We start from the raw sequence: 20,576 nt of genomic DNA, 5'->3' as shown, positions 1-20,576 counted from the left end.
ACATTCCTGCAGCCGTTAAACAGCTTGATTTAAAGGCAGCCGTGAGAGCAGCATCACTGCACTTTTATCAGCTGAACTGCAGTCTTCTATTGTTTTAGGTAAAGTTGCTTTTTACAAGACGAATCAGAGCAACAGGAATAGCTGTACATATTTTCCAGTATTCTCGGCATTTCAGATTAAATCTACTGATAAATTCTTCATAATCTAACAAAGCACCACAGCTTTCCATTAATTCAGTAATAAGAGAATACCCGCATCATACAGCGTTTTTCCTATTAACTAATATTGCCTGTTGTTTGACAACAAAGAACCATGTGGGGTAAATTTATGAGTGAATATCATTTTCCAAAAATGAAAAACTTGTTAGTGGAATTTAGATAACTGGATATGGATCTTGGTTAACTGGTTTTTCAAATAAAGCTCTTGGAATACCACATGGAGTTGGGAGGTGACCAGTAGGTTTCCAGCCAAATTATTCTAAAGGAACCAATTAAGGCCCCAAAATCCAAAGCCCCTTATTATAATCTCTAATTAGTTGAGATCTCCTTAAATAGGGGGTTTGGTTCCTCCAGAGAAACTGAAAAATTAAATTAAATTAAATAAAAAAATTCATACTTCTATCAGATAAATACAGCCTGACATGGATAAACCAGTTTAGACACTCCTTGAGCTCTGCACAAAAGGACCTGTCCAAAAATAGCGTCAATCTCTGGTTAGACATTATTTTTCAATATTGGCCCCTTCTCTCCGAACATGATAGTTTGAGATTGTTATTGTCAGATATTTCAGCTCAGGCTTGATTATAACGGAGGCAACAGACGTCTCAGAGCGCGAATGGACCAGGAGCAGCTGTTTGATCCTTGAAGAAAACAGCTGTATCGTCTGCAAACTGGCTTATTTTAAATTCCTTATCGAAAAATTTAATACCATGCAAATCAGAATTTTTAATGAATAACAAAGTAAGCATTTGGGTTGTCAAGATGAATATTTTCTGTGAAATCAGACGGCCTTGTCAAATGCCTCTTGACATGGGAAATGTCAGAATAAAACAACAATCAAAATTAACCTACCTCACCTTCTCTATCTTTTTAGTAACCTTCCAGTGGACATACAAGAAAATCAATTTAGGGAATGGGACAAATCTCCTGGTTTATTTGGCAAGGAAAGAAACCAAGATTAAGATTTAGTCCTACGGTTGGTAGGGAAGAGGCGGGGCTGCTTAGGAAGATATTTTTACGCCTCTCAGTTAATGTCAGTAATGTACTGGTATAGTCAGGAGTGCCAGTCCCACTGGAAGGGCCTAGAATCTGGATTAATCCCAGATACCCCCCTCCAGGTTGTTATTGTGGATAAGGGTTTGATGAGCAGTTAAAATGTGGAGCTAACCGAATACTCAGATGGTGAAGTGGTGTGCTTATGACACGCAGTTCATTCCCAATAGAAGCAGCAATAGATTCAAGGAGTGGATATCTAAGGGTTTAACCACCTACCTGTGTTTTACTGATAACGAGACATTGCAGAGTTTCCAGTTCTCATAGTCAAACTCTGGTCTAGAGAGGAGTGATTTTTATAGATACTTGCAGGTACGGCACTACTTCAATAAGAACTGCAGATCCACTTAACAAGAGTAGAAATTGAACTCTATAAAATTCTAATTCCAATTCACACTCACAAAACCTATCTCAAAATTATACAAGATTCTTTTACTCACCCTGAATGAGAACACCACGCATGTTAAAAAGTGGGAATCAGGATTTGATTGGCAGCAGATGTGCTGTTTCCAGTGGTCTTCAACCAATTCCACAAAGCGGAGAAAACACTGCTGGAAAAATGTAATAAGATAATTCAAGACCCCCACCAAGTAGGGGGCGGGGTTTAGCGCAGACCCGCTGGAGACCGTGTGGTGGGCTTGAGGCGAACCACTTCCATATTTTCTGGGACTGCCCTAAATTGACCCAATACTGGAGGAAAATTCATGAAACCTTGAACACGTCCCCTCTCTTTTAACGCTTTCTACCTGGGAAGTGTGCAGGCCTTGACAAGGAGGAGACATGAAGTTGTTGCAGGCCCTGCTAGCAGCAAGCACTAACTAGACGTTAGCGCCCCAACGATAGAATATAACAACAATATTTTATATATATAATATTATATTATATTATAACAATATTGGAAATACAGTGTGTGCAGAATTATTAGGCAAATGAGTATTTTGACCACATCATCCTCTTTATGCATGTTGTTTTACTCCAACCGGTACAGGCTTGAAAGCCTACTACCAATTAAGCATATCAGGTGATGTGCATCTCTGTAATGAGAAGGGGTGTGGTCTAATGACATCAACACCCTATATCAGGTGTGCATAATTATTAGGCAACTTCCATTCCTTTGGCAAAATGGGTCAGAAGAGAGATTTGACGGACTCTGAAAAGTCAAAAATAGTGAGATGTCTTGCAGAGGGATGCAGCACTCTTAAAATCGCCAAGCTTTTGAGGCGTGCTCATCGAACAATCAAGCATTTCATTCAAAATACTCAACAGGGTCGCAAGAAGCGTGTTAAAAAAACAAGGTGCAAAATAACTGCCCATGAACTGAGGAAAATCAAGCGTGAAGCTGCCAAGATGCCATTGGCCACCAGTTTTGCCATATTTCAGAGCTGCAACATCACTGGAGTGCCAAGAAGCACTAGGTGTGCAATACTCAGGGACATGGCCAAGGTAAGGAAGGCTGAAAAACGACCACCACTGAACAAGACACACAAGATAAAACGTCAAGACTGGGCCAAGAAATATCATAAGACTGATTTTTCTAAGGTTTTATGGACTGATGAAATGAGAGTGAGTCTTGATGGGCCAGATGGATGGGCCCGTGGCTGGATCAGTACAGGGCAGAGAGCTCCACTCCGACTCAGACGCCAGCAAGGTGGAGGTGGGATACTGGTATGGGCTGGTATCATCAAAGATGAGCTTGTGGGACCTTTTCGGGTTGAGGATGGAGTCAAGCTCAACTCCCAGTCCTACTGCCAGTTTCTGGAAGACACCTTCTTCAAGCAGTGGTACAGGAAGAAGTCAGCATCGTTCAAGAAAAACATGATTTTCATGCAGGACAATGCTCCATCACACGCATCCAAGTACTCCACTGCGTGGCTGGCCAGAAAAGGTCTAAAAGAAGAAAAAATAATGACATGGCCTCCTTGTTCACCTGATCTTAACCCCACAGAGAACCTGTGGTCCCTCATCAAATGTGAGATCTACAGGGAGGGAAAACAGTACACCTCTCTGAACAGGGTCTGGGAGGCTGTGGTTGCTGCTGCACGCAATGTTGATCGTGAACAGATCAAGACACTGACAGAATCTATGGATGGCAGGCTTTTAAGTGTCCTCACAAAGAAAGGTGGTTATATTGGTCACTGATTTGTTTTTGTTTTGTTTTTGAATGCCAGAAATGTATATTTGTAAATTTTGAGTTGTTATATTGGTTTCCCTGGTGAAAATAAGTGAAATGGGTATATATTTGGTTTTTGTTAGGTTGCCTAATAATTATGTACAGTAATAGTCACCTGCACACACAGATATCCTCCTAAGATACTAAAACTAAAAAAGCCCCACTCCAACTTCCAAAAATATTCAGCTTTGATATTTATGAGTCTTTTGTGTTCATTACGAACATAGTTGTTGTTCTATAATAAAATTAATCCTCAAAAATACAACTTGCCTAATAATTCTGCACAGCCTGTAGTAACTCATCATGAACATGTCACATAACTGGAATGTGCTCCTGGTTTAAATAACTGGAGGGTACTGTGTGTACAAATAGGTGTTTAAAAGAGCATACTGGTCATTCTGTGGATTACAGCCTTTACAAAGAACAGGAGGACCTGAGAGGGCCAAGGAGGACTGATGTTGATGTGACCTGAGGATCACCTGAGACAGAGCCAGACCTCTGCTGAGAATTTCACCATATTTGTGTTCATTTGTATAAATGGAAGTGTGAAAAATGTCCATTTCAATGTTGTTTTCAAATGTAATAAAAAATAAAACTACATAAAACGAAAGAAAGAAAGAAATCAAGGAACAGGATCAAGCTGCCCTTTTAATAAACTGTCCGCTGTGGTTCAAGAAGGTCGACTGACATTCGTCGAAAACAAACAGTTGCTAAACCATTGTTTAAGCAGTTAGCATAAACACGAGCTAGCAGTCTGCAGATAGTCCGCTAAATGTTGTAGAGACGAGGAGGGTCTGCTGGCCTTGATGAGACCCGGCTCATGATGTTTAGTTTGAGCTTCGTTCCAGGAGATGGAAAATTCAGCGGCCTGGTGACTTCTCCTTCTACCAGCTCATCCTGCATGGTGCATCATCTAAATACATTCACTAATTTCCCCAAAAAACATTTTCAATTTGATCCAGACTAACCGGCACAATACAATTTATTATTTACATAACAGTTGTTTACATAAACAACAACAAAAAAAACACTCCCAAAATCAGAAATACTCCCCCCCCCCAAAAAAAAACACAAAAAACAACATTTACATATACATACATGTACATACATACCCAAACAATAAAGTATATATTTATGTGTACATATCAAATAAAAATAAAATTAAATTAAATTTAAATACATAAAAAAATAAACTTCATTTGCACAAATAAACCAATATGGAAATATTAAAAAAGAAACACAGTAAAATGAGGTAAAGCTCTGTGGAAGTTGTAGTTTTTCTGTTTCCTGAAGTACCGGAGCCCACGTTTGTCCTTAAACTGTAGTTTTCCTGTCATTTTTTCCATTCCCACCACATCTTTCATTCTTTCCCACCAAAGATCTTCGCTAGGCGGTTGTGGTTTTAGCCAAGAGACTGTTATCAATGTTTTTGCAGTTGTAATCAGTATTTGAATTATTTTCTTATTTCTAATTAACACAGTTTTTAATATAATTCTAACTCTAGATTAAGTTTTTCCTTACGCATATTTCGATCTGTCTGCTTACATTTTCCCAGCTTTGATTGTGTGTGTATTCTCCTTGTCAGACATTTTACTGTAATTTCATGTTGGGACGATGAAGTGTCGCATTTTAGATTTCCATTAAACTCTCGCCATGAAACACTGCTCAGCACTGCATGTCCAGCTTTAACCTTATATATCTCTCCTTCTCCCTGTTATATCCACTGTTTTCTGCTCCACCTGCATAGTTTTATCCATTTTTGAAATGAGCTTTTTATTGGTACCTGAGTCATTAGTAAAGTTTGGTCTTTTACAAACGGATTTCTATTCTTTTTGTTTGGTCAAATAATTTCTGATTTGTAGAGATTTATGAAAATCTTGTACAGTTAAATTAAATTAATTTTTTTAATTGTTCAAAACATTTCATATTTTCCTTTTCAAAACGCTGACCAGTGTCTACCAATCCTTCCCTTCTCTTCCCGTTCCCGGAGTCCACCTTCCCTTGAAGGTGGAAAGTCTGGGTTTGAGGTGATTTTAGTGGCCCTACAAATTGAAGTAGACACATTTAGTTTTCTTTTAACTGTTTCCCATATTTTCAACCTTCCTTTAACCCATTTGTTTGTAATTTTTAAATTGTTTTGAGTTTTCTTTGTTACAAATGGTTTCTAATGGCATCATCTCATCCAGCCACACTTTTAACGGTGATGTCCAATAGTATTTCTTTATATTTGGTAGATTTAAACCACCCTTTTCTTTAGGGTTTTGAAGTAATGTATGCCTTACGAATAAATTTTGATATAATTTTGTCTATTTTTAAACTTTTCTTTTGAGAGCAGAACAGGAAGAAACAAACAAAAAAAACTTTGGTAAAACTTTCATCCTTATCGCTTCTGAACTTAAAGCACGTTTGTACCTGAACTTGTTTTGACAGGAGATTCAAAGCTTTTCTGATGTTGTTAGCGGTCTTCCAGGTAAAAAACCTGTTCGATCCGGTTTAATTCATTGTGATGCATGTTTTTGAACTTTGTTCATGTCTGTAAATCGCTGCAGAGTCGACTGACGGTGGAAACCGGCATTAAACGGGATCTTTACCCTGCTTGTGTACGACAGAGAGAAGCTCTTCTGACCGTGATTTTCACACGTTTCCTGACTCTAAAACATAATTAATGTTCATTTTAATAATGCTGCCATATCTTCAATGAAACTTTAGTGGAATCCCCAGTAAACCCGTCAGGTTCTGGACTCTTGTTGTTCTTTAGACTCCTGTCCAGGCCTCGCTCAGGGGCCAGCGTTGGAAGTTTATCTTCTTCATAAACATTTTCTTTTTGGTCTAATGAGTCAATGTCATCATAACATTTTGTAACAGTCTGCAAATGTTTTTGGAATATCTGTGGGTTTTGTCTTGATTTCCTTCGCATTGGGATGTCTTACTTTGTTACTAACCGCTCCACCTGTTTCTGTTTTATTAGAAATACTAATACTTTATTTGCTCTGTTACCTTTTTTCATAGTACTTTTGATTCATAAATCGTAGCGTTTTCTGCTTTAAATGTTGTTCATTTTCCAGCAGTTTCTGTTGATGTTCTCTTGTTTTTTAATTGGAGGCGTATTTTCCTCTGAGCTCCTCCCACAGTGTTGAACATTGTTTTCAGTAAATTGGTTAATGCATTGGTTTCGCTCTCGCACCACGAAATTATCTGTTAGAATTCACACATTAAGTCTCAATACTTGAAGGACGGTAAATCTTTTCCAGTTCTTTTGTAAAGTCAACAGGTCAGTTGTTCTTATTGATTCAGGTCCATCACTTATAAAAGAAAATCTGTCCTTGAAAAACTATCGTGTGGGTTTGAGTCAAAAGTTAATTCTTTTTCTTTTGGATGAATCCATTAGTCTGAGCTCTTTTTGATCCTTCCCTTTTCTGATGGTAATCTATCCAATTCCCCATTTTGTATGCTGTTAAAATCTCCTCCTGCCTCCTTTTCCCTTTTCTATAATTAAGTTTGCAGTCGTTTTAAAAAATAATTCATTCTCTTCATAAGGTGCATAGATATTCAATATTGAGATCATTTTATCTCTTATATGACACACAAGCATGACAAACCTTCCCTCATCGTCGTATAATCTTCCTTTGTTGATTTAACCAGCCGCCTCCTCATTCTCATGTTTCCTCCAAACGAGGTTCTTGTATCGATGCTACTGAACAATAAAACTGTTTCAATTGATTTACAGTTTTCTTTCTTTTAGACCGTCGACATGATGTGGAATAAATTTTATCTGGTCCATAAGAAAAGTTGGTTTTCACCAGTACTGAACACATCTGCTTCATAATTACCATAGAACATGAAACACATTCACGTTCATCACAAAACAAGTAACTAGATAATTAAATGGAGAGGTGGGCGTTAACGTTATTTAACTTCCAACCAAAGACGTAGTTTCTTTCAGAGGACTTTTTGTTTTCTTTACTCACATAGAGCAGAAGTATAAAACTCTGCAACCAACATTATATTTCCTTTCAAATAAAAACGTCTTTTTAGCTCCTTTTTTACATGAAATTTTCATTTAGCCTTTTTCTTAGTGAGAACTTAGCATCTTTCTTGGCGCCTTTTTATGGGTTTCGCTTCGCCTTCGACGTTTTATGTGACGTCACTCCAGCGGCTGCTCAGCAGATCCTTCTTCATCTTCTCTGTCTCATCATCCTCTTCTATGCAGACGTCCATGTCTCTCAGATGTACAAACGTCTTTGTCTCCTGTCCTGAAACATCCTCAGCTGTGCAGGGTAACACCTCACGTTGAGTTTTTGACACGTGTTCTTTGCTTTTGTATCTCTGTTGTATAATCTTGATTAAAATAAATGTCCCTCATACACAGTTTTTGTTTCCATGCAGCTGAATAACATCTTCCTTCACCCGGGAGTCCAGAAAACGAACAATAACCTCTCGGGGCAGCAGTACGGATTGTGCACAAGTAGCCTTACATTTAACATTGTTTTTTACTCCCCTGGTCTTTAAGAATAATAAAGATAGCTTATAAAGAACAAGATAAACGTGTAAAAATGCCAGGAACGATGTGGAGGAATAAACTACCTCAGCCAGTAACAGTCATAGTTATTGGTGCAGTAGCCTTTAAAACAAGAACAAACATAACCATAAAAATGGGAAAAAGCGAGAAAGGACAAGGTTAGTCGGGGACCACTGCTGTTGTCCATCGGGGCGTATCCCTCCTCCAGGTGGGCTTGCTCTTCACTTCCTGCACCAGCAGCCACAGCTTGGATCAGGCGAGTCTGGCCTCATTAGAAAAGGCCTCCTTGAATCTGATCCTTGCAAACCTTTGCATCTTTGGACTTGTTCCAGACCTCATCCCTGAGGATTCTGATGATAGTCTCCCCTATATTCTCGTCGTCTTTTTGGGGTAAGCCAGTCACTCCTAAGTTCCACCGTCTCTTGTAGCGTGGTCTTCACAGGAGACTGAAGATGGCCGATTGTAGCTGGAAGGCCTTCATGTTCACGTCTAATGCGGTGGTGTTTGGTTCAAAGCCCTTCAAAGTTCGGTCTGATTGTCCATCTTACTGTTGAGCTCTTGTATTGCCCGGAGGATGGCAGTGGCTGAGTTCTCCTCGTGTTCGGTCTCGTGCACCTTCATCATCTTCGCCTTTTTGTGCTTAACTGGCGTCCCAGTTAATTGTTTGTGCTTTAGAGGTAGACGTGTCTGCAGAACACAGCTGGTGGTGAGGCATTGAAGTCAGACTGGTGTTAGTCTTCGTGGTGTAATACACTGACTCTTGTCACCGAGCAGTCTTTGTCAAAGATGCATCACTCTGTTCTCTCTACTGTCCCACAGTAGTCCATCTACCAGCATGGAGGATGAGGACGATAGGGAGAGCAGTGTCAGATCAGCACCAGGTTCATGTACAGTAACATCTTTCAATACATCTACAAGTTCATAAAAGCCTATAATGTTTTTTTTTCACACTATAATTAAACACAGGTGGCGGTTCCACACGCTCTGCAAGGTGCCCTTTTTTTATATATATAAATAAATATATATAAATATATATATATATATATATATACACACATTAACTGGCGTAGTCATTTCATCTACCAGGAGGTGGCGGTAAAGGTCCTCCAAGTCTCCGCAGCTGCATCAGAAGAAGAAGTTTGTGACGTCACCGGCTGGTTTACGCTGCCATATGTAAACAAAGCCCGTCTAACTGTGGAGGCGTCAGCGGCCGCTCCGATGACCACAAATACACCTTAATCAGATCCAGAACAGTCACAGCGGATCCGGACTCTGCGGGATGGACTGACTAGGACCTGGGAACATGTCCATGGAAGACCCGTTCTTCGTCGTGAAGGGGTTAGAAGTTGTGCAGCATGCTAACGAAGCTATCGCTAACAATAGTCCGACGTTGTTCCCGTTACACCGTAGACTGCTGATACCAAACGTTTTTAACCAGATTAACCAGTTAACTAACGATGACAGAGGTCGCTCAGTCAGGAGGTTTTAACTTGATTAATTACAGTACAAAAATAAAGGTACTTGGAACTTACTCAGTAATGTTATTAAAACCAGACTAACCGACATTTTCCTGGATAAAAGTAAAACAGTAATTAACTTAAATACAGCTGCTGATGAGTTTCATCATGTCTGTGTGGTCCTGATGTGGTCTGGATGTGGTCCTGATGTGGTCCTGATGTGGTCTGGATGTGGTCCTGATGTGGTCCTGATGTGGTCTGGATGTGGAGATGAACACACTCCAGAGGGTGAGAGTAGTAAAGATGTTCCCAAAGGATGAAGAGGACATCATGGACAGCCAGGAAACTTAAAAGTAAAAAATCCACTGACGGTGATGATTTCACATCATCAAACCTTTCACACACATCTGTAACCGGCCCCTGAAAAAATGAAACTGGCTAAAGTTAGACCCATTTATAAAACCGGTGACAAACAGGTGCTATCTTTTATACTTCATTGTTCCCACAGCTGTCGAAAATACTGGAATAAATAATTCTCGGTAGACTGAGAACTTCATTACAAAACCCAACAAACTGCGAACAGCGATTCAGATCCACCAGAGCGACGACACCGGTGGACCTGAGGACAGCCTCGGCTGGAGAAGGAGGAGCGGGTGTTTTTAGGTTTAAACAAAGCTTTCCACACCGTACACCATCAACTATTACTGAGAAAAATACAAACATATGGAATTAGAGGGGCTTATTTACAGGACAGAAAACATCATGTACGACTACAAGAAGTCAAGTCTGAAAGGCAGACGCATGCCTGTGGGGTCCCCCAGGGGTCGGTGCTGGGCCCCTTCTCTTTACTAAACTCATGTTACTGCTCCTGGACCCAGTGGAACGGGAACTTTCAGTACTGAAGATGGTTTGATGACAATAAACTGACATCGAACTTGAGTAAAACAAAATATATAACCTTAGAAAATCACCAAATCAACTCAAACAAGAAGCTGAGAATAAAACAAACAAATAGAAAAAGTAGCAGCTGCCGTGTTTCTTAGAGTAATAACTGATGATCAGTGAGACTGGAAACCATACGAGCTGCATCCAGCCAGACATTTCTACATCAGTTACTATATTATTTAGAGACAAAAATCACTACGTACTTTGTAGTACTCTGTCATACCTGACTTATTGTGTGGAAGCACCTCATCCAGAGAGAGCGGTAAGAACGGTCTGCAGCGCTCCGCCCACAAAGCAGCGCCGTCAGTCCGAGCGCAACAGTTCACGTACTCAGTAATTCATCAAAAAGTACCTCAAAGTATCCTGGGGTTGTTTCAGATAGAGAAAGTACATCATACGAGGTACAAGCATCTAAAACATCTTCGGTAAGAACGAAACAAACTACAGGAGCTCCGTTCTGGAACAACTTAAGAGATGAAATGATGCAAACTCTTATTAAACTTAAAAGTATTTCTAAAAAAATCAAATACTACATAAATATGGGACAGAAGCACTTTGATGTATATATGTCTGAGTATAGGTGTGTAGATGTGTGTGTGTGTGTGTGTGTGTGTGTATAAATAGAATTAGAGCAAATGAACTTGCTGAATGACGGCTGTAAATGAATTTTTTCCTTACCGGTCCTGGACGGACCGGTCCAGGACCGGTACCGCCCCGGTCCTGGACCAGGGTGTGTTACAGTGTGCTGACAAGCAGCTTGGTCCTATAGAAATAAACTTTTATTGATAGATGATTGATGGTTCTCCTCAGGGAGGTGCAGAAGGCAGTGAATGCTGCTCGAAGCCTCCATCAGAGATGGAGTGAGCTGCTGCAGGAAAGGGGTGGAGCCTCCAAGGAGGAAATAGACTGGACAACCAATGAGCTGAGGAACAGCCTGCGCTCCATTGAGTGGGATCTGGAGGACCTGGACGAGACCATCAATATCCTTTCTAAGAACCAAGGTCACATGATCACAGCAAGGTGGCCATGTTCAGGTGACTTATGCAGACAGTAAACGTAAACAAAGTTCATGTCTGAGCATAAACTTTCTGTGTCCAGTCTGCTGCGGGGGGGGGGGGGGGCTTCTGGATTGGGGCTGGTGGGGTTGGTCCAATGAATGGGAACTGCTCCCTGTGACCGCGAGGGCTTTGGCTGGGGCCGTCCTCTGCCGCCCTCTGGGTGGGTCCAGGGTGGTCTTCATGGTGGGGGGTCTTGGGTTGGTGCTCCAGGATGCTGCTGATGGCCCAGGTCTCTGGGCCGCCCTAGTCTGCCTCTAGCCTCCATGGGGTCGTGGCCTCATCTCTGACCCTCCTCATTCCTCATCCTCTGCATGCTGACTCAGCACTGAGGTGTCCAGTGTGTTTATACACTCAGAGATGCTTTGGTTCAGGTGTGTGTGTTTCTGGTTCTTTGGTTGTTGTTGTCTTGGTTATTTTTTAGGAACTCCTGATTAGGGCTGCTCGATTATGGGAAAAATGATAATCACGATTACTTTGATTGTAATTGAGATCTCGATTATTTAACACGATTAGAGAAAGAGGAAGAGAGAGAGTGTGTGTGTGACTAGTTTCTTTCCTCCAGGTCCCAGTAGCTCTTCTCAGACCAGCAGCTTTGTTCTGCCCGGTGTGGTCTGGAAAAAATGAGTCTGGAGGCATTTCGTTTCCACCTTCAAATCTGCGTCTATGAAATGTAGCTCGACATTTATGTACGACTCTACGGGCGGCTTGGCCACAGGTCCGTAGTGGTGGAGAAACAATGGACTGTAGCCACATCCTTCACACCACCCTCACCACCCTCACCACACACACCACCCTCACCACACACACCACCCTCACCACACACACCACACACACAACCCTCACAACACACACCACACACACCACCCTCACCACACACACAACCCTCACCACCCTCACCACACACACCACCCTCACCACACACACCACCCTCACCACACACACCACCCACACCGCACACACCACCCTCACCACACACACCACCCTCACCACACACACCACCCTCACCACACACACCACACACACAACCCTCACAACACACACCACACACACCACCCTCACCACACACACAACCCTCACCACCCTCACCACACACACCACCCTCACCACCCTCACCACACACACCACCCTCACCACACACACCACCCACACCGCACACACCACCCACACCGCACACACCACCCTCACCACACACACCACCCTCACCACCCTCACCACACACACCACCCACACCGCACACACCACCCACACCGCACACACCACACACACCACCCACACCGCACACACCACCCTCACCACACACACCACCCTCACCACACACACCACACACACCACCCACACCGCACACACCACCCTCACCGCACACACCACCCTCACCACACACACCACCCTCACCACCCTCACCACCCTCACCACACACACCACCCTCACCACACACACCACCCTCACCACCCTCACCACACACACCACCCACACCGCACACACCACACACACCACCCTCACCGCACACACCACCCTCACCACACACACCACCCTCACCGCACACACCACCCTCACCACCCTCACCACCCTCACCACACACACCACACACACCACCCTCACCACACACACCACCCACACCACCCACACCACACACACCACCCTCACCACACACACCACACACACCACACACACCACACACACCACCCTCACCATACACACCACACACACCACCCTCACCACACTCACCACCCTCACCACCCTCACCACACACACCACCCTCACCACCCTCACCACACACACCACCCACACCGCACACACCACCCTCACCACCCTCACCACACACACCACCCTCACCACCCTCACCACACACACCACCCTCACCACACACACCACCCTCACCACCCTCACCACACACACCACCCTCACCACCCTCACCACACACACCACCCTCACCACCCTCACCACACACACCACCCACACCGCACACACCACACACACCACCCTCACCGCACACACCACCCTCACCACACACACCACCCTCACCACACACACCACCCTCACCACCCTCACCACCCTCACCACACACACCACACACACCACCCTCACCACACACACCACCCACACCACACACACCACCCTCACCATACACACCACACACACCACCCTCACCACACACACCACCCTCACCACCCTCACCACACACACCACCCTCACCACCCTCACCACACACACCACCCACACCGCACACACCACCCTCACCACCCTCACCACACACACCACCCTCACCACCCTCACCACACACACCACCCTCACCACCCTCACCACACACACCACCCTCACCACACACACCACCCTCACCACCCTCACCACACACACCACCCTCACCACCCTCACCACACACACCACCCTCACCACCCTCACCACACACACCACCCACACCGCACACACCACACACACCACCCTCACCGCACACACCACCCTCACCACACACACCACCCTCACCACACACACCACCCTCACCACCCTCACCACCCTCACCACACACACCACACACACCACCCTCACCACACACACCACCCACACCACCCTCACCACACACACCACACACACCACACACACCACACACACCACCCTCACCACACACACCACACACACCACACACACCACCCTCACCATACACACCACACACACCACCCTCACCACACACACAACCCTCACCACACACACCACACACACCACCCTCACCACACACACCACCCTCACCACCCTCACCACCCTCACCACACACACCACCCTCACCACCCTCACCACCCTCACCACACACACCACCCACACCACACACACCACCCTCACCACACACACCACCCTCACCACACACACCACCCACACCGCACACACCACCCACACCGCACACACCACACACACCACCCACACCGCACACACCACCCTCGCCACACACACCACCCTCACCACACTCACCACACACACCACCCTCACCACACTCACCACCCTCACCACACACACCACCCTCACCACACTCACCACCCTCACCACACACACCACCCTCGCCACACTCACCACCCTCACCACACACACCACCCTCACCACACTCACCACCCTCGCCACACACACCACCCACACCACACTCACCACACACACCACCCTCACCACACTCACCACCCTCGCCACACTCACCACCCTCACCACACTCACCACCCTCACCACACACACCACCCTCACCACACTCACCACCCTCGCCACACACACCACCCTCACTACACACACCACCCTCACTCACCACCCTCACCACCCACACCACACTCACCACCCTCACCACACACACCACACTCACCACCCACACTCACCACCCTCACCACCCACACCACCCACACCACACTCACCACCCTCACCACCCTCACCACACTCACCACCCTCGCCACACACACCACCCTCACCACACTCACCACCCACACTCACCACCCTCACCACCCACACCACCCACACCACACTCACCACCCTCACCACCCTCACCACACTCACCACCCTCGCCACACACACCACCCTCACCACCCACACCACACTCACCACCCTCGCCACACACACACCACCCTCACCACACTCACCACCCACACTCACCACCCTCACCACCCACACCACCCACACCACACTCACCACACTCACCACCCTCACCACACACACCACCCTCACCACACACACCACCCTCACCACCCACACCACACTCACCACCCTCGCCACACACACCACCCTCACCACACACACCACCCTCACTCACCACCCTCACCACCCACACCACCCACACCACACTCACCACCCTCACCACACACACCACCCTCACCACACACACCACCCTCACCACACTCACCACCCTCACCACACTCACCACCCACACCACCCACACCACACTCACCACACACACCACCCTCACCACACTCACCACCCTCGCCACACACACCACCCTCGCCACACACACCACCCTCACTCACCACCCTCACCACCCACACCACACTCACCACCCTCACCACACTCACCACCCTCCACCCTCACCACACACACCACCCTCACCACACTCACCACACACACCACCCTCACCACACTCACCACCCACACTCACCACCCTCACCACCCACACCACACTCACCACACACACCACCCTCACCACACTCACCACCCTCACCACACACACCACCCTCACCACACTCACCACCCTCACCACACACACCACCCTCACCACACACACCACCCTCACCACCCACACCACACACACAACCCTCACCACACACACCACCCTCACCACACACACCACCCTCACTCACCACCCTCACCACCCACACCACCCACACCACACTCACCACCCTCACCACACACACCACCCTCACCACACACACCACCCTCACCACACTCACCACCCTCACCACACTCACCACCCACACCACCCACACCACACTCACCACACACACCACCCTCACCACACTCACCACCCTCGCCACACACACCACCCTCGCCACACACACCACCCTCACTCACCACCCTCACCACCCACACCACACTCACCACCCTCACCACACTCACCACCCTCCACCCTCACCACACACACCACCCTCACCATACTCACCACACACACCACCCTCACCACACTCACCACCCACACTCACCACCCTCACCACCCACACCACACTCACCACACACACCACCCTCACCACACTCACCACCCTCACCACACACACCACCCTCACCACACTCACCACCCTCACCACACACACCACCCTCACCACACACACCACCCTCACCACCCACACCACACACACAACCCTCACCACACACACCACACACACCACACTCACCACCCTCACCACACACACCACCCTCACCACCCACACCACACACACCACCCTCACCACACACACCACCCTCACCACACACACAACCCTCACCACACACACAACCCTCACCACCCACACCACACACACCACCCTCACCACACACACCACCCTCACCACACACACCACCCTCACCACACACACAACCCTCACCACACACACAACCCTCACCACACACACCACACACACCACACTCACCACCCTCACCACACACACCACCCACACCACCCTCACCACACACACAACCCTCACCACACTCACCACAAACACCACACTCACCACACACCCCACCCTCACCACACTCACCACAAACACCACACACACCACACTCACCACCCACCCCACCCACACCACACTCACCACAAACACCACACACACCACACTTACCACCCACACCACACTCACCACCCTCACCACAAACACCACACACACCACACTCACCACCCACCCCACCCACACCACACTCACCACAAACACCACACACACCACACTTACCACCCACACCACACTCACCACCCTCACCACCCACACCACACTCACCACCCACACTCACCACCCTCACCACACACACCACACACACCACACTCACCACCCACACCACACACACCACACTCACCACAAACACCACACACACCACACTTACCACCCACACCACACTCACCACCCTCACCACACACACCACCCTCACCACCCACAGTCACCACCCTCACCACACACACCACACACACCACCCTCACCACACTCACCACCCTCACCACACTCACCATGCAGGGCAGATGAGCCGATAAGGTTCTTATATTCGGGTTGTTCACTGTGTTAACTGAGAAAAATGTTGTTTGTAATATTTGTCTCTTTGTGTCTCTGGGAGCTGGAGGATTATTTAGTCGCGACTCACAAAAACATTTTTCTATTTTCTTGTGTGACGTAGCAAGCTCCATGTGCACGTCTGCGTGCATGAGCGCAACATTTCACATGCACGAATGTCGCCTGTCGCTTGGCTGGAGGAGGGCAGCGATTTCCGCCTCATCACGTATGTTCCATACGTTCCAGAAAACTTAAACTGGAGAAACTAAACTTAACTGGCGAGGTGTTTGCAACTCGCAATGAACAAAACTAAAACAGTCGGGGCTGTGGGAGGAGTTTGCAGCAGTGGGAGGAGTCTGCAGCAGAGCGCTGCAATGCCAGCTGCGCTTGATTTGTAACTGAAAACAGCACAAAAGGAAACTGCGAAGGACAAAAATAACTGGATCCTTTAATTTTTATGATCGTTGAAAACGCAGATTGTAGATTAAAATTCGATTAATCGCCCAGCCCTACTCCTGATGATTGTCTTTATTTATACAAATAAATTAAAAAAGAGATTATCTAGAGGAGCCTTAAACCCATAAAGCTCCTCTTGGCAAAGCAAATTTGTTTGGCACAACACAGCAGCCAGACTATCATTCTGCCGCCACCGTGCTGGACAGAACAAGGTAGGAAAAAAAACAGGTTTATTTCTTTCTTAACGGTCCTTCAACGCATTGTGGAGTCAAACCCGAAGAAATTCAACCTGGATGCAGCTGAGCTTTCGAAGAGGAAACTCTTCATCACCAACACCAGAACCACAGTGAAGGTAAACTCACCTGTGTGACAGGTAGTAAGCTCATTCATTACCAGCAGCAGCTGCGTGATCAAGACATGCCAGGTTAAAGCTCACCTGCTCATTCTGAGGTGATCTCTGTGTTCCTCTGATAACCGCTGCGTCTTTTTCTGAAGGAAATGAAGGAACAGATGTCGAGTCCGACCGCCGCCAGCGTCAATAGGAAGAACAGACAGGTACCTGCTCACCTGGTTTACTTCCATCAGCTTCTGCTCAGTGGTTCTGGTTTCTTCTCTGAAGTGTTGTTCTGATATTCAGGCTCTGCTCGGTGAACGAGGATCTCAGGGGCCCATTTGGCAGCCCGGTCCCGATAAATATAACCGACTGGACCACCAGCTGCAGAACGCAAACTCCCAGTTCATAGACGAGCAGCAGGTGCAGCAGCAGGTAAAAAACGCTTCAGCTCATCCTATTATTGACCGCTCGGCGCCACACCAGCCGCTGACGGCTCCGTCTTTTTCAGCTCATCGCTGAGCAACAGGATGAGCAGCTAGAACTGGTTTCTGGAACAATCGGAGTCCTGAAGAACATGTCGGAGCGGATTGGCATGGAGCTGGATGAACAGGCTGTGTAAGACCCCAAGATCTGAGAACCAGGATCTGACAGTAGAACCAGGTTCTTTTGACAGTAGAACCTGGATGTGACAGTAGAACCGGGTTCTATTGACAGTAGATCTGGGTTCTGAGCATCTGTGTTGTGCTTCCTGCAGGATGTTGGACGACTTCAGCCAGGAGATGGACAACACTCAGTCCAGACTGGACAATGTGATGAAAAAACTGGCCAAAGTGTCCCACATGACCAGCGGTAATCTGCCCAGCAAATCGGGGGGGGGGGGGGGGGGGGGGGGGGGTCTGGGGGGCTTGAACTAATTATTTATTTTCTTCGTGTCTTTGCAGATCGTCGGCAGTGGTGCGCTATCGGCGTGTTGCTCACCATCCTACTCGTCATCATCATTCTCTTCGTCATCCTCTGATTAATGCTCAGAATTTATCACGAGGTCTTGTGTTTGGGTTTGTTTATTCTCACTCTACATACGTTAATAGGTACGTGTGCTTTAAACATCGTGTCCTCGTAATTTCATGCATCTTTTAAATTATCACGGTTGTTAGCTGCATTGCCATCCACCAGGGGGCAGTGCAGAGTTCAGAGTTTTGAAATCAGTTTCCGACAATAACAAACATGGAGACGATGGAGGAGATCCCGATGATGTTCATTCAGAAAGAGGCTTAAAAAGAAGCAGCGCAGTAGACGGAGGTGATCTAAAGGCCTGTTTATGCTCGACACAGAAGACGGCACACAGCTGTGCTGCTCAACCCACCCCTGTGGTTTCTGGTGGTACTTCTCCATTTGCTTTGTCAGGGAATTCCTCTGAAAGGGTCCCGACAATGGACCAAATTACATAGGACGCAGAAGATGGACGAAATCATCCATATCCGTCTATATTGTAGAGCATAAATAAACCTATGTCCACTGGACTCTTCTGGACCTCTTCAAACTGCATTGGACTGCATTCTGTTGGACCCTAGTGGACTCTTCTGGACTGCATTGGACTGTAGTGGACTCTTGTGGACTGTTTTGGACCCTAGAAAACAGTTGTGAACCGTACTGGACCCTTGCGAACTCCTGTGGACTGTACTGGACCCTAGCGGACTCTTGTGGACTCTACTGGACCTTAGCGAACTCTTGTGGACTGTACTTGTAATGTCTGTTACTGTCTCTTGAAGACATAAAATGTAAACACCTCCACGCGAGTTCACTGTGTTCGATTTTTTTATTAACAGCAACCACCAACCACGTAACATCCAGCTCTATACATAAACTTCTCCTTCTTCTTCTTCTTGTCCTCTCCTCCAAGCCTATATCTAACTATAGTGCCCCCTATGGGTGAAACCTACCATAGATTATCTCCTGTCATTACAGTACTGGACCCTAGCGGACTCTTGTGGACTGTACCGGACCTTAGCGGACTCTTGTGAACTGTACCGGACCCTAGAGGACTCTTGTGGACTGTACTGGACCCTAGCGGACTCTTGTAGACTGTACTGGACCCTAGAGGACTCTTGTGGACTGTACTGGACCCTAGCAGACTCTTGTGAACCGTACTGGACCCTAGCGGACTGGTGTGGACCGTACTGGACCCTAGCGGACTCTTGTGGACCGTACTGGACCCTAGCGGACTCTTGTGGACCGTACTGGACCCTAGCGGACTCTTGTGGACTGTACTGGATCCTAGCGGACTCTTGTGGACTGTACTGGATCCTAGCGGACTTGGGCAAATGAAACATATTTGTGATTTAAAGTTTGTTTCGTTTTCTTTTGATTTTTTTTAAATAACCAGTTTAACCAGTTTAAAGAAGACCAGAGACCTGAACCAGGAAGCTGGATTTTCTCTTGTGGAGCTAACTTCGGGGTTTTCTGTCCTAGGAAGCCGGTTAACTTCTTACCAGGTAAATCACCATGGTAACTTACACCGAACATCTAGCTTCTTCTGGAGCAGGGTCAACGAGTATAAAGCTCCACCTCCTGACCAGGTTCCAGGCTTCTGACACGGCGGCCGGTCTTTGCTGGGATTGTTCAGCGTCCGCCGGTGTTGCGTTCAACATTAACTGCAAACGCAGCGTTTTCTGGACGGAAGCTTCT

At 46.8% G+C, this 20,576-nt stretch overlaps 1 protein-coding gene across 1 annotated transcript; it reads left to right on the top strand.

Annotated features, from left to right (window-relative positions):
- The first annotated feature begins 9,118 nt into the window (after positions 1–9,118).
- On the top strand, positions 9,119–20,576 carry stx6 (syntaxin 6). The gene is made up of 8 exons (XM_042006098.1): positions 9,119–9,298; positions 11,173–11,342; positions 17,815–17,909; positions 18,053–18,112; positions 18,195–18,323; positions 18,400–18,506; positions 18,646–18,740; positions 18,833–20,576. The coding sequence occupies exons 1-8, from the start codon at positions 9,264–9,266 to the stop codon at positions 18,907–18,909; spliced, it is 768 nt and encodes a 255-aa protein (XP_041862032.1). The 5' UTR covers positions 9,119–9,263; the 3' UTR covers positions 18,910–20,576.

The sequence above is a fragment of the Melanotaenia boesemani genome, chromosome 14 (genome assembly GCF_017639745.1).
Source record: "Melanotaenia boesemani isolate fMelBoe1 chromosome 14, fMelBoe1.pri, whole genome shotgun sequence".
In the NCBI taxonomy this organism is placed as follows: domain Eukaryota; kingdom Metazoa; phylum Chordata; class Actinopteri; order Atheriniformes; family Melanotaeniidae; genus Melanotaenia; species Melanotaenia boesemani.
This window is presented reverse-complemented; position numbering and strand designations above follow the sequence as displayed.